Below are 15242 nucleotides of genomic sequence, written 5' to 3'. Positions count from 1 at the left end.
TCCTGGGTACATCACAACGCCTGAGCAAACTTGAGCCATCCTATCAGTCATTCATCATAGACGGCAACTCCATACAAGTCTCGAAAGACACTAAAACACTAGGCTTTTACCTGGATTCCACCTTATCCTTGTCAAGACAAACTAATGCAGTCAGGTCTACCTCCGCCTACATGTGCAAACGCATTTCAGCCTGCAGACCATTCTTCACCACCCACAATAGCGTCACACTAGCGAGAACACTTATCATGGCAAAAACAGATTACTGCAGTGCTCTATATTTAGGCACCAGCCAAGAAAACCTGTCCAAACTCCAAACCACCCAGAACAATGAAATTCGAGCGGCCCTGAACATCCCTCGTAACCACCACATCTCAGAAGCCAGAACTAGCCTTAAGTGGTTACCCGTGAAGCAGAGAATTTCCCTAAAAACACTTGCCCTCACGCACAAATGCCTAGCCAACAAGGCTCCGATCTATCTCTGCAGTCGGCTTTCGCGCCACTCCACTGCCCGTCCACTAAGAATTGCTCAGACTCACTGCCTTACTATCCCTAGGTTTAAGCTCCAAAAAGCAGGAGGCACTAGCTTCCCTGTCCTAGCCTCCAAACTTTGGAACACCCTCCCCACTGCCATCAGAGCTGAAGACTCCTTCAACACCTTCAAGAATAAAACCAAATCTTGGCTCTTTGACCAGCAATAGTTGTGTTAGACATCTGTCCTACTTACCCAGCCCGCCTGTTCCCCTGCACGATTTCCGGTCTGCTACCTTCCCAACTACATCAGGGATACTTTCTCTGCGGAGTCTAGGGACACTGTACCATGTGTAATATTTGTAATTATTAAGATTGTTACTATGCTGTATTGGTATACTTTTATTGTAATTTATCTCCCTGTATGTTCTTCTCTTGCAACCCTGTACAAATTGCGCCCTGATGTCCCCGGGCATGATGGTCTGCGCGTTATAAATAAACAAATACAAAAATACAAATACCATTCTGGGAGGGGGAGGTCTGAATGTGAGTGTTGCCTTTGGCGGGAAACTCTGGGTGTCCCTGCCTAGGCTCCAGTGTGTCTATGAAGGCAGGAAACAGGGGAGGAGTTTAACACTTCCCTGTCCTTTGTCAGAGTGCCTGAATGGAACCAGTTCTCACTAGGGGGTTGGCTGTCCCAATTGGAAAGCCACCTGCCCCTTTCTGTAAAATGCTGGGGGGGTTTGCAGAGGAGTGAATGGGAAATCTGAATAAAAAGGTGAGGTTCAGGAGGTAGAAGGCAAGTCGACCAATGGAACAGAAGATCCTAAACTCAAGACGACCAGAGAAGCCTGCAGACCCTTCCTGTAGCCATGAAGTGACCACTGCTGTCCTGACCCTGTTTCCCCATCGACAGAGGAGCTCCAAAGATGATGACTCCTTCTCTTTGGCTGGTGGGGCCAACCAGCCCCAAGACTAACTATAGATCGAGCCAACCCTGAGGTGCTGTGACCTTCCAGGACTGCAAATCGCAAATACCAGTGGATCTCCGACCCATTTGCAGTGCAACATCTTTGCCTGAACAAATCATCCCAGAACTTTGGCAGGCTACAGTTTGACCTCCAGGAGGCATGATCGCACTAGTTCAGGTCCCCTCACCAGAGTGCAGGACTGCAGAATTGAGGAAGATCAACCAGGTGGTAACCGTTCATTTTTGGAGCCAAACCTGCAGACCGACGCGGGAGACTGAAGAAATCCTTGCTGGGGATCCTTTCTCGCGACTGCTGCTATGATATCCCATTCAGAGTCCTTCCTTTTGTCACCGGACTGAAGAATCAGGAGACTGGGTCTGTTGCTGCTGCACAGGAAAGAATTCAGCCCCATTTTCTTTAACCATGCTAAGGCACTGTGGGGCTCAAGGTAGAATTTACCTCTAGCTGAATAGTTGCTCCAGTGTGACTAGAGTGCAATACCAGGTGTTTGGGTGTCCACCCACACCACTTGCCCAGGCTGAACAGCTTGTGCAATTTTAAAGAGTCTTGTGCAGGGTCCTTAATAACTGTTATGCTACAAAATCGTTTTATTTAAGTAGCTAAAGAATCCTGAGGATCTATGCCTTCTCTGTTGCTGCATTAGACTTTTGATGAACTCGTCACTAGTTAGGGATTGGACTGCTAAAGTATTCGAAGGCTTGAAAAGTGTTGCTGAGAAATAGATCGCTGCTGCTAGTACCAGTGCTCCAGATAAGATTTTGAAGTGGGAGTATTTTACTCCTCATTTTTGAAAGTTGGGAGTAAAATGATTTTTAGAGAGTAGAAACACAAGTCCTGTCCCCAATCGGAGTATTTTTTATAAATGAGTAAAAATATATGTTCACTGTAAAACAAATATTTTTGTGAGTAATACTTCTTTGCACCAAGTTATTCATGCACATTAAAAGATACATTTACCCTCTTCCATAATTAGTTGTGTCTTCCTGTAGTACATGAACTACTGGTCCAAAAACATACATGGATTGGTTTGGTTAAATGCAGGGACACAAGCATCTGTGTGTCCATTTCCAATAGTTTATTGGGAGTATTTTGACTCCCTGGTTTTATTCTTTGGGATTATTTGCCTATTTTTAGCGAGTAAAAGAGGTTTATACACCCTTTATCTGTAGGGCTGGTTAGTACTAAATAACCTTGTTTTCATTCGTACAGACTGATTGTCACTTCAATGTAACAAATGCAGATGCACGCCTTTCTATTTAAACAGTAGAACTGTCATTACTGTTGTTTTCTGTAACAATTCTTACCAAGGGTAACTACTATTGATGTAGTCACCTATAAAAAGTATTGTTGATATTTCCTATGCGTATTGGTTAGCATTATTATTTTTTTATTGTTTTAGTTTGTTTATAAACCTCTACAAAAAGAATACAAAAATAAGTTAGTTTTAATTTCAATACATTCAGAAATTTCAACAATATTTCATATAAAACAAATTCACATAGTATATTTACACATCTAAAATATCAAATCATAAAAAAAGAATTTAAGAGAGATCACAAATGTTTAAGAAAGCTGTTACCCTTATGATCATACTACTTGAATTTGCATGCATCATATTGTTCCATAGCCATTCTTCGCAAAATATTCGATTTGCTGGGTCATTTTCCTGAGACATTATACATTTTCTCCATAGAAGAAGTCTTTTCCCACTCACAAACGAGTGAATAGATTGCAGTCCAAATTCATATCGAATCACTTCAATCGGTATGCATTTCGGTAAAAAATACAAAATTCCCCTCAATCTACATTCCAAAACTTTTAAAAACTCCATAAAATCGGAGGCAAAAAATTCCAGACCATAAAGGACCCTTGCCATCACTTTCTTCATATAAAATTCCTTCAGGGATTTCATAGTAAATTTCCCAAACTTTCTTTCAATCAAAGGCATTTGCCTCAAAGCAACATCAATTTTAGCTTTCAGCTATGTTTTCGTAACAAAGTGTGAGCCAGACATTGAGAAGCAATAACCTAAATATTTAAAGCAATAACCTAAATATTTAAATGCGTGTTGACACTTTATGCGTTTGCCTTCCCAAACCACGTGTAGGCTTTCGCAGCCTTGCATTGCTTACCCATCCGAATGATAACAGTTTTTGACGGGTTGATCTTTAGATGTAGTTGGCAAATATATTTTTCAAATTCTTTAATAAGGCGCTGCAAACCAACCTTTGTATTGTCCAAAAATAAGAAATCATCAGCATAAGCTAGCCATGAAATGCGAACATTACTGAGTATTGGTGTCACCAAAACCTTTGTTACTAAGAGCTTTCTCTGCCCCACTTATATACAGATTGAAAATTGTCGGCGCAAACATGCATCCGTGATGTAGACCATTATGAATAGGGATCTCTGACGATAGCCGACCCTCCGAATTTAAACGAATTGCAAGCTTGCGGTCAGTGTAAAAATTGACAACAATATCAAGTAGATGGGGCGGCATACCCAATTCTCTCATTTTGTTCCAGAGGGTGGGTCTGTCTACCAATTCAAAAACAAAAAGGGGTACCTGCGGTAAATCCCTAGTCTTACAGGTCATGAAACAGTGCAAATATAGGGTTTTGGACTAGTGACCAGAGGATGACAGAACGCACAAATATTTTTAACTTGGTTTATATTTCCAAGTTTTTACTTTTATTCAAAAAAACTTTTTAAAACCTTATTAAACAAGATCATAATATAATGTAGCTCATTCTCTTTCTCTCATTCATACTCATTCTCTTGAACACACTGTCAAAAATTAGTTTAAACACATCGAGTAACAGTCATACATCTGTTACTTTTCTAATCAATAATGACAAAAATCTGTGGGAACAACAACATACAGATGTTTGTCACCTTGAACCAACAAAGGGACTTTTATTAATCTTAATGATTAGAAAAATAACAGATGACTGTTACTCGATGTGTTTAAACCAATTTTTGACAGTGTGAGAGAAAGAGAATGAGCTACGTTATATGATCTTGTTTAATGTTTTAAAAAAAGTTTTTTGAATAAAAGTAAAAACTTGGAAATATAAACCAAGTAAAAAATATTTGTGAGTTCTGTCATCCTCTGTCCTCCTTTGTCCACTAGTCCAAAACCCTATATTTACGAAGTCAAATGCCATACTCCGGTTCATTGAGGCAACAAATGTTGGTTTTTCACCCTCTCTCATGGTTTGACTTTGTAGACATGGTAGTATAAGACCGCCACAGTCTGCCCCACAGTTTTTCTTAAAACCGATTTGTTTTACATCAAGTATATGGTTTGTCTGGATCCACTCTTGCATGTCTGCGAGAACCATTGAGGCAAAAATGTTGGATTCGTGGTCCGAAATTGCTGTCTATAACTTGAAGGACACATACGTGAACCCGTCTTAAAAATTGGTAATACACTCGAGGTTCTCCATGAATGATGGATACATTTAGTGAGCAACACATCATTAAACAAAATACATAATATTCTGGCCCAATATGTTGGATTGATTTTCAGCATTATATTCGAAAGATAATTGGGTCCCGGAGCCCCCGAAGTTTTAGATTTGCCAATTAGTGCCCTCACTTTCTCAACAGTGTTGACAATGGACCACAAATCCAAAATATCCACTAAGGGTGTGAAACTTGTTACACCCACTCTGTAGATATTAGAAAAGTGACATATCCACACCTCTTCTGAAATGGGATTTAGGGCCAACTCTTTCTGGGTGGATTCGGTACTATTGATAACTTCCAAAAGTTGGCCGAATTATTGCCCCTTAGTGACTTTAACATCAGTTCACCATCTAATTGAGCAGTTATGCTTTTGTGGCAAATCAGCCAATTTTTGTAACGCTGCTTGATTTTTTTCATAGCCTTCAGGGCATCTGGATCATATTTCCCCCGTTTGCTGAGTCTCTTTAGATCTTTCTGCATTATGGTTTTATGTTCTTGTACCTCCATGTCGTTACAATGTCTATTGACTTTGTGTCTGTCCACGCTTATATTCTCTAACATCATAATAATGGTAATTATGTAAGAATTCTTCACCGAGTATCGTTTTGTGCGTTGGTACAAGGAAGTCCCATCATAGTCCTTAATCATTGTAGAGGTACATTTTTGGGATTTGGAATACAACCATTTAATTCTATTCCCTCTAGGGTTAACCAGAATTTCTTCAGTGTAATAACTTAGTCTTGGATGATGACTTACTCTCAATTTCAATACATAGCATACAATGATCACTAGCATCAACTGCTTTAACTTCAAAGTTGCAGATAGTGTTACTAAGATCAGAAGATAGAAAAATATAATCAAGTATTGATGTCAGACCTCTTGCATGCCATGTATAATGATCGTTGTATAACGGTTCCAAACCCCTTAGATCACAAAAATGTAACCAAAGATTGCCTCTTAACTTTGGGTTCCCTGCCCTAGGAGTATGAATATTCTTATCGGAAAAAAAAAAGAGTATCGCCCACAACCCTGTCCACCATACAGTCAGCATTCAGGTCCCCTGCGACAATGACTTGCCCTCCCATGTTTTTCGTTAACCACATGAAAATCTTCTCCCCCAAAATGGACAATTCATTCTCCAATTGCACATCTGTTGAGGTCAGTGGATTCCAGTAAATATTAGTAGGGGATACCCGTCATTAGCCCCTGCCCCCCCAACCTTAAACGTGAACACCTGGACTGACTGCTAATTTTTCCAGAGTACGCCCCCCGCCCCCGCCATTTGTTTGATATTTTCCGAGTTCTTATGAGTCAAGAGCGACCCACCTTTTGGTCTTCCTTTTGCAGCTCTGCTTGCACAAAATGTATCAACCACATAGTTATCCCAGCACAGTTTTTCACAAGCCCAGGTTTCCTGAAGTAGGACAAAATCAAAGTTTGTTAGCCTATCGGTTATACTCTCGTTGTTCAATAAATGAAAACAGCCCCTTGAGTTCCACCTTACTAGCCGCAGTGCTAGCCTGCATGCTCGAGTTGTTTACCCAATTGTTTCAAGTGTTGATGGATTCTCTCAATGAGAGAGCCAAGCATCTCCAGTCCCGATTATCTGTATAGTCTCTACCAGTATTGCATTAATTTCCCGTCTTAGCCTCATATTCTACTTCAGAACCGTTACTACACCATGGCCTGTATTCTCATTGAGGACTCAGGAGTTTTAAAGGTAAAGAGATTGAAACCTCTACATTGCAAGCTTTCTGCTTCTTTCAGTAGTAGTGACATTCTCATGGGAGACGGAATGACTCGTCTGACATAATCATTTATAAACTGGTGAATGAAATCAACCAGCATAATGTCTGCAGAGGATATTAGGTTCAACTCTGGTATAGATGACAATAATGAAAGAATATGGGGTCTATTCAATGGTTGCTCCCCCACCCCCCTTCATTGAACATAGTATAAGACCTGGCATCTCCGGATAGACTGGTTGTCTCAGATTATTGACTGAGGGATCGTACCATAATTCTTTCCTCTGTCCACCCTCTAGAAAATTAACCGGGGCGGTATTGGTTAGTATACATTACCTACCTTGCCTTGTGTATATTAAATAAATGTATATTTGTTAGGAAGAATTCTCAGAAATGTGCTAATTCCCTCTACCTTCGAGACCCCCAGCAACTTTGCTGGATTTTGAGGACTTGATTTTTTAACCTGGGAGTGACTTTTTTCCCCCCACTCTCTCATGTATTTTAATGTGATTTGGTACACTGTGTTTCTTTTGGTTGTGGAGTCTGACAAACTCCATAGGCATCATCTTTTACATTGGGTCACACAACACCCTCAGTGCAGTGGCCCATGGAAGTCTTTCAGATATCCCAAAGGTTTAAATACCTTCTCTTGGTTAAACTACTGTTCCCAAGAGCAGTAAAGTGAAATTGACTTTACTTACATTTGTAACTTTCTAGACCTAGCACACACTATCTTACAATAGGGTGCCGGAGGGGTTACCTAGTATCCCCTTTGTCTAGCTTCTCATGTAAAACATTTTATGTTACCCTTTTCCCACAGAATGGCTGGTGGCAGTGGTTTGTTTTAACTACCAGGGTGTGCATTTACCGTGGGCTGCGTTCGCAGCAGCAGTAAAGCACCCAAGGGTGCCATTTTTGTCAAAATGGTCCCGGTCTTCTATTCTCGCCATTTCTTTGTGGAACGGTCCTTCTTTAGATTTACTCTGCGTGCCAAACCAGGTTTGGTCCCATTGTTTGTTTTGCCTTTGGCGGGATTCACAAGTGTGTCTGGGGTAGGCAGGAAGTGAGGGAGGTGCCCGAAACTCCCTGTGCTTAGTTTCCTAGAACACCCAAATGCACTCTGTGATGATTGGCCGGCTGACTGTCCGGCAAGGACAGCCACTCTGCTTGGTGACTGACAGCTAGGCTGGAATGAATGGGAGAGAACTGAATAAAAGGCAAGTCTTTTGACTTGGAAGGCAGAATCGACCACTGGACAAAGGAGACCTTGAAGAGGATGCCTGCTGAAACTCCTGGACCGTTGGTTTGCCCGGTGAAGCCCTGCTGCAGTCCCGAAATGCCAAGTTCGCATCGACAGGGAAGCCCGTGCAAGGACAACTTCTCCCCTTGATTTGGTGGGAACAATTAACTCCAAAGTAAGCCACCTGGGCATCCATCTCGGAGCTGGTTGAATTTCCACAGTTTTACTGCTGGAAACCGTAAGACAGGGAGAGGAACACCAGATTGTGTGCGTTGCTTTTAAGCTGGCCAAGAGCTCCAGGAAGATCCTCCGGACTCCCAGGAAGCAGGACTGACTGAGCCCCCTCAACAGAGTGCGGGTCCCCCAGAAGCAAGGAAAGTCCACCTCGACAGCCAGGAACCGCAGTGTTGCTATTTGCGGTAGACGCGAGGAGCTGAAACACTGAACAGCCACTGAAAGTGGAGTTTTGACCATCCCGGTGCATTGCAGGAGTCCCCTGACGTCCTCTCTCTTGTCCCCACGACTGAGGCCCAGGAACAGTGAGACCTGCAGAGCTGCACAGGAACAGGAGTCATCTGCTGCATCTTTTCTTCATCTTTAAAAAGGTACTGTACAAAGTCTGAGAGAACTTACGTCTTGCTGTAGAGTTGCTTGCATCTTCTACTACTCACAAGTCTCATCAGCTTGTGGCCCAGCATTTGATTAGTCTTTTCTTCAAAGACTTCTAAAACATTGTGCAAAGACTTTTCCATTTACCCACAAGAGGCTCTTCATCCCATATAAGACTTTGGCCCATTGACTTTGGCTTAGCCTGTTGTATTGAATGACTCTTTCAGGGGGGATCCAAAAGTATTTACCCGCTTAAGAATATTTGTGGTCTCTTGTATGTTCTAAATAATCTTTTCCTTTGACATCTTACTCCATGATTCTAAATGCAATAGTGATATATTAATGTCCCCAGCACCCTAGTAATTGAAGTCATCCAAGGGTGTAGGTAGTGTCTATGGGCCATCCCAAAAGGGTATATATTGATTTAGAGATATTAAGAGTGTGTATTTCATGAAGTGTATTTGAGTGTTACTGTTATATTGCTCTCTTCTGAAGAAGGCTTATTCTAACTGACTGATAAATTAATAATTATTTATTCAAGAAACCTTGAGTGTAAGAGTTTATTTGAATACTTGTAACTGTAAATCTCTGTGTAACTCCACTACATCTCACATTGACCCCTCTTGAGATAGGCCTAGCTGCTCAACACGCTACCAAAACTGTGTAGTACAAGCTTATACCAAAGGTTGGGTTTTCTATACCTGTAGTCAGAGTTGTTTGTAGTATTCCCAGAGGGTACTGAATGCAAACTTTGCCTAACAATATTTTATTATAACTTCCAGTGTTTAAGAGTTTCTTTGGGCTAATGTACTGAGACAATGCATTGAGACTGGGTTCATTGTACTTACCTACAAACTCACATCCTCCTCATAAGATAAGCCTGGCTGCTCTGCCATTCTACCAATCCTTTCGGTAGTACAGTCTTATACTACCAGTTGGGGACCTGTATATCAAGGGATAGGTTTATAGAGTCTTACCTCCAAGTGGACTTTAAGAAAACTCCCCTAACACGCAAAGAGATTTTTGTTGTCACTTTTAAATGTGCCTAATGTGAGACACCTGAAGGTGTCTCACCCCCTAGTCCCCAGAGATCCGTCATCCAGGTGGCCAGGACACGGCCATTGCTATTGGATCCAGTTCCTGGGGGTGGTTCAGTGGGGAAGGATCACCTAGATGAGGTCTTCGGGGAGTGAAAGTGGGACACGGAAGGTTGAGAAGCAGTACCCCATTCCCTGTAACACCTTTTCCCCATCCTACCCCGTAGGATATTTAGAAGCTCTACCACCACCACCCCTTTTCCGACACTGTTAGGGAGAATTCTCAGAAATGTGCTAATTCCTCTCTACCTTAGAGACCCCCAGCACTTTTGCTGGACTCTAGGACTTTTTAATTTTTAACCTGGGGAGAGTGAGACCTTTCTCCAACTCTCTCCTGTATTTTTCTGTGTTTATATACCTTCTCTTGGAAAAGAGAAACTACTGTTTCCAAAAGCAGTAAAGTGAAATTGACTTTACTTACATATGTAACTTTCTAGACCAAGCAAACACTATCTTACAATAGGGTGCTGGATGGGTTACTTAGAATCCCCTTTGTCTAGTTTCTCATGTAACATGTTAATGTTACCCTTTCTACGCTGAATGGCTGGTGGCAATGGTTTACTTTTAACTACTGTGATGCGTCTTTACCGTAGGCTCCTCAAAAATCCTCCTCGTCAAAATGTTACTGCTGCCACCAGCTTAGTTTTGGAACATATAAAAAGTGACCAAAACCCCAACAGATTAAAAGTTATGTGGATACTATGCATTCCCATTACACTGCACTCTAAGGGGCTGTGCACAATTTCCAAAATACAAGAATCAAAGAGAAACACAGTTTCTCAGTACTGATAGTCAGAAGCACTAGTCTGTTTCCCCATTACAATGAGCAAAAGGGAAGTGAAGCAGAAGGTTTTACTTCTCTTCAGAACGTCAGGTCAGGTTAACTAATCAGAAACCCAACTGAAATCAATAGAGGGACATGTCCAAAAGAGAACCTCTTTCCTAACAGAGTAATGTACTTATTACACAACTGAGTGTGTAATTAAAAAAATGCTCTTTTTAAAAGACCATGTATGATTGCATCCACATTAAGAAAGAATATTTCAATTACATTGTTTGTGCTTCTGAAAATACTTAACATGATTAAATATTTTATTTTACATCACACAACATGGTCTTAAAGTTGTCCTAATTTTAGCAGTTGCAGGAATAACTGAATTCATTTTAGTTTGACCACTAAACGCAGAAGTGAATGATGAATAAATGAGCTTGTGCATAAAATCATTGAACGTGAGGACTCCGATATTTGTTGCCAAGTTGGTTTATTAACAAAACCACAAACCTATAAATGACATTAACCTAGAGCAAAGCAATGTGCTGTGGATCACATGCAGCTAAGAAAAAACTTACCAGCTTCAGCTTTTTTTCCTTGCTCTCGGAGGCTTCAGCTTCTAACAGTTCGCGTTCAAGTTTCTCCTCAGCTTTCTTCCACTGAAAACATTTAGACATTTTAATTGAAAGCTAACTCAGTAGAGGCTCAAATAAGAAGAAAACATGAATGCTTCAGAAAATGAATTAGCCATGATGTTGGAAGTAAACATTTGTTGAAAGATAGGTATGAGCTGCATTAGGGTGCATCAAGGAATCAGATCTGAGCCATAGGTAAGCATGTGCAGAGACAATGGTCCAGAGTCTCAAGCTGTTCTTTTTGACAGTTTATTCTAAGGATGGTGGACCAGGTAATGACCCATTCACTATCAAGGAGTGCCAGTGGGGAGCACCTGTAAATGGTGGATCAGGGGAGCAGAGAGGTCCAGAGACGGGAGGTACGGGGGGCAGCAGCGAAAGGCCCAGAGATGGCTGGCTAGCAGAGAAAGGCCCTGAAATGGGGGGCGGCAGGGAAATGTCCAGAGATGATGGGGGGATGGGAGGTGAAGCAGAGAAGGGTCCAGACGTGGGGACCGGAAAGGAAAGGGTCCAGAGATGGGGGGAGCCGGCAGGGAAAGGGTCCAGAGATGGGGGGAGCCGGCAGGGAAAGGGTCCAGAGATGGGGGGAGCCGGCAGGGAAAGGGTCCAGAGATGGGGGGAGCCGGCAGGGAAAGGGTCCAGAGATGGGGGGAGCCGGCAGGGAAAGGGTCCAGAGATGGGGGGAGCCGGCAGGGAAAGGGTCCAGAGATGGGGGGGAGCCGGCAGGGAAAGGGTCCAGAGATGGGGGGGGAGCCGGCAGGGAAAGGGTCCAGAGATGGGGGGGGGAGCCGGCAGGGAAAGGGTCCAGAGATGGGGGGGGGAGCCGGCAGGGAAAGGTCCAGAGATGGGGGCGCCGGCAGGGAAAGGGTCCAGAGATGGGGGGAGCCGGCAGGGAAAGGGTCCATAGATGGGGGGAGCCGGCAGGGAAAGGGTCCATAGATGGGGGGAGCCGGCAGGGAAAGGGTCCAGAGATGGGGGGAGCCGGCAGGGAAAGGGTCCAGAGATGGGGGGAGCCGGCAGGGAAAGGGTCCAGAGATGGGGGGAGCCGGCAGGGAAAGGGTCCAGAGATGGGGGGAGCCGGCAGGGAAAGGGTCCAGAGATGGGGGGGAGCCGGCAGGGAAAGGGTCCAGAGATGGGGGGGGGGGCCGGCAGGGAAAGGGTCCAGAGATGGGGGGGGAGCCGGCAGGGAAAGGGTCCAGAGATGGGGGAGGAGCCGGCAAGGAAAGGGTCCAGAGATGGGGGGGGAGCCGGCAGGGGAAAGGTCCAGAGATGGGGGGGGGGAGCCGGCAGGGAAAGGTCCAGAGATGGGGGGAGCCGGCAGGGAAAGGTCCAGAGATGGGGGAGCCGGCAGGGAAAGGTCCAGAGATGGGGAGCCGGCAGGGAAAGGTCCAGAGATGGGGGAGCCGGCAGGGAAAGGTCCAGAGATGGGGGAGCCGGCAGGGAAAGGCCCAGAGATGGGGAGCAGGTGGGGAAAGGCCCAGAGATGGGGGAGCCGGCTGGGAAAGGCCCAGAGATGGGGGAGCCAGCGGGGAAAGGTCCAGAGATGGGGGAGCCAGCGGGGAAAGGTCCAGAGATGGGGGAGCCAGCGGGGAAAGGTCCAGAGATGGGGGAGCCGGCAGGGAAAGGTCCAGAGATGAGGGAGCCGGCAGGGAAAGGTCCAGAGATGAGGGAGCCGGCAGGGAAAGGTCCAGAGATGAGGGAGCCAGCAGGGAAAGGTCCACAGATGATTGAGCTGGCAGGGAAAGGTCCAGAGATGTGGAGCTACAGGGAAAGGCCCAGACAGTCGCGAGGCTGTATTGTGTGGGTCCCTGTAGACAGGGAGGAGGTCTTCCTCTTTCGAGACCTTCTCAAATGATTTATCAAAGATCCAAGTTCCAAAACAAGACTGGGAAGGAGTCTCCCATCCCCAAGCGTTATTATTGTTCAGCCTTCTGCCAAAGAATACATCTTCCTTCCTCTGGTCTTCTCGTAACTTGCACCAAAGCATCTCTTCCCCAGGACTTAAACGACTTGTGTGATTCCGAGACCCCTTTCTCAGTTCTGTAGGGTATATTTCTTAAGCCCGATTCACTAACCTGCCATGAGTCATCTAGCATGTACAATTCTCTTGGTTTCTGAAGGTTCAGGTCTCAGATCCCCCTGCCCCTTTCAGCTTTGTAATGTTTCTTAACTAGGACAAGTTCACTATCCTGACAGGCCTCTCTGAGTCTCCTTGGGGTACTCTGTGACCCCCCTGTGTTCGCAACTAGTCTCTCTCTATTCGGTCCCATTGGGACGAGGAAGATGATTCTGCACTTCCTCCCACACATAGCCTCTGGGCTCTACCTGTGCCTCCCCGGCCCCCATCTGCATACCTTTCCACTTGGTACACAAGGGTTCTGGCCCTCTGCAGCACCGGTAAGCTTCTGCGGCTTCCCCTGGGCTCTCGTAGTCTTCTTTCTTTCGGCGGCTTCACCACACCGGTATTTCTCCCCGCATGTCGGGTCTTGCCTGGACCCTTCGGATGGCTGTCTTTCTGTCACCGGACATTGGGTTCCCCAACAAACAGGTAGGTCGTAGCTCTTCGCTACTTTCAGTCCCCGACTTTCTACTCCAGGCGTTTGGGTCCGCAGCGCGTCCTCTCTGCACTGCTCTGCTACCCAGTGTGTAGCTACCCTGGGGCAGGACTGACATCAAGGAGAGTCCCTGGTTAGTTTTTATGGTGGAATGACTTTTTGTCCTCCAATAGCTAGTATGTTCGCATCGGATCCGCATAGGGCTCTTCACCGCCCTGCTCTTCCTCATGGTAGTGCTTTTGGAGTCATCCATAATTAATAGTATCATCTGCCCGATATACATAGGTTGCGATGTATGAGGAAATTGGTAGAAGAAAGTGGAGACAGGAATTGGAACGAGAAAGATGACTATCGGGTAGCAGCCTCACCTCCCTGGCCCCATGGGAAGGGTCCCCTCCCAGAGAGAAATGACAATATCAAGGGATTTGTCACAGGCAGCAGAGAAAGGTCCAGAGATGGGGTGCGGGCGGTGCAGAGAAAGGTCCAGAGATGAGGGTAGGGGTCACCAGGTAAAGGTCTAGAGATGGGGGTGCATCAGACCAAGGGCGGCCCAGAGGAGGGGGCCATCAGACCAAGGGCGGCCCAGAGGAGGGGGCCATCAGACCAAGGGCGGCCCAGAGGAGGGGGCCATCAGACCAAGGGCGGCCCAGAGGAGGGGGGCCATCAGACCAAGGGCGGCCCAGAGGAGGGGGCCATCAGACCAAGGGCGGCCCAGAGGAGGGGGCCATCAGACCAAGGGCGGCCCAGAGGAGGGGGCCATCAGACCAAGGGCGGCCCAGAGGAGGGGGCCATCAGACCAAGGGCGGCCCAGAGGAGGGGGCCATCAGACCAAGGGCGGCCCAGAGGAGGGGGCCATCAGACCAAGGGCGGCCCAGAGGAGGGGGCCATCAGACCAAGGGCGGCCCAGAGGAGGGGGCCATCAGACCAAGGGCGGCCCAGAGGAGGGGGCCATCAGACCAAGGGCGGCCCAGAGGAGGGGGCCATCAGACCAAGGGCGGCCCAGAGGAGGGGGCCATCAGACCAAGGGCGGCCCAGAGGAGGGGGCCATCAGACCAAGGGCGGCCCAGAGGAGGGGGCCATCAGACCAAGGGCGGCCCAGAGGAGGTAAAGGTCTAGAGATGGGGGGCCAGCAGAGAAATGTCAAGAAGAGGGGGCCATAAGAGAAATGGGTCCAAAAAGGGGGGGCAGAGAAAGGGTCCAGAGGAGGAGGCAATGAGAGAAAGGGTCCAGAGAAGAAGTCAATGAGAGGAAGGGCTCAGAAGCGGGGGCCATCAGAAGAAATGCCCAGAGAGGGGGGGGCATCAGAGAAAGGGCCCAGAGGAGGGGGCCATCAGAGAAAGGGCCCAGAGGAGGGGGCCATCAGAAAAAAGGGCCCAGAGGAGGGGGGCCATCAGAAAAAGGGCCAAGAGGAAGGGGCCATCAGAAAAAGGGCCAAGAGGAAGGGGCCATCAGAAAAAGGGCCAAGAGGAAGGGGCCATCAGAAAAAGGGCCCAGAGGAAGGGGCCATCAGAAAAAGGGCCCAGAGGAAGGGGCCATCAGAAAAAGGGCCCAGAGGAAGGGGCCATCAGAAAAAGGGTCCAGAGGAAGGGGCCATCAGAAAAAGGGTCCAGAGGAAGGGGCCATCAGAAAAAGGGTCCAGAGGAAGGGGCCATCAGAAA

General features: G+C 46.3%; 1 protein-coding gene across 1 annotated transcript in view; it reads right to left on the bottom strand.

The window, feature by feature from the left end:
* NOC3L (NOC3 like DNA replication regulator) overlaps nt 1–15242 on the bottom strand; it is a 775720-nt gene that overhangs the window by 499900 nt on the left and 260578 nt on the right. The window contains exon 12 of the mRNA XM_069611339.1: nt 10973–11053. Within this exon, the coding sequence (XP_069467440.1) occupies nt 10973–11053 (81 nt within the window). The remainder of the gene's footprint in view (nt 1–10972; nt 11054–15242) is intronic.

Source organism: Ambystoma mexicanum, chromosome 8 (genome assembly GCF_040938575.1).
Source record: "Ambystoma mexicanum isolate Mex_15411 chromosome 8, UKY_AmexF1_1, whole genome shotgun sequence".
Lineage (NCBI taxonomy): Eukaryota > Metazoa > Chordata > Amphibia > Caudata > Ambystomatidae > Ambystoma > Ambystoma mexicanum.
This window is presented reverse-complemented; position numbering and strand designations above follow the sequence as displayed.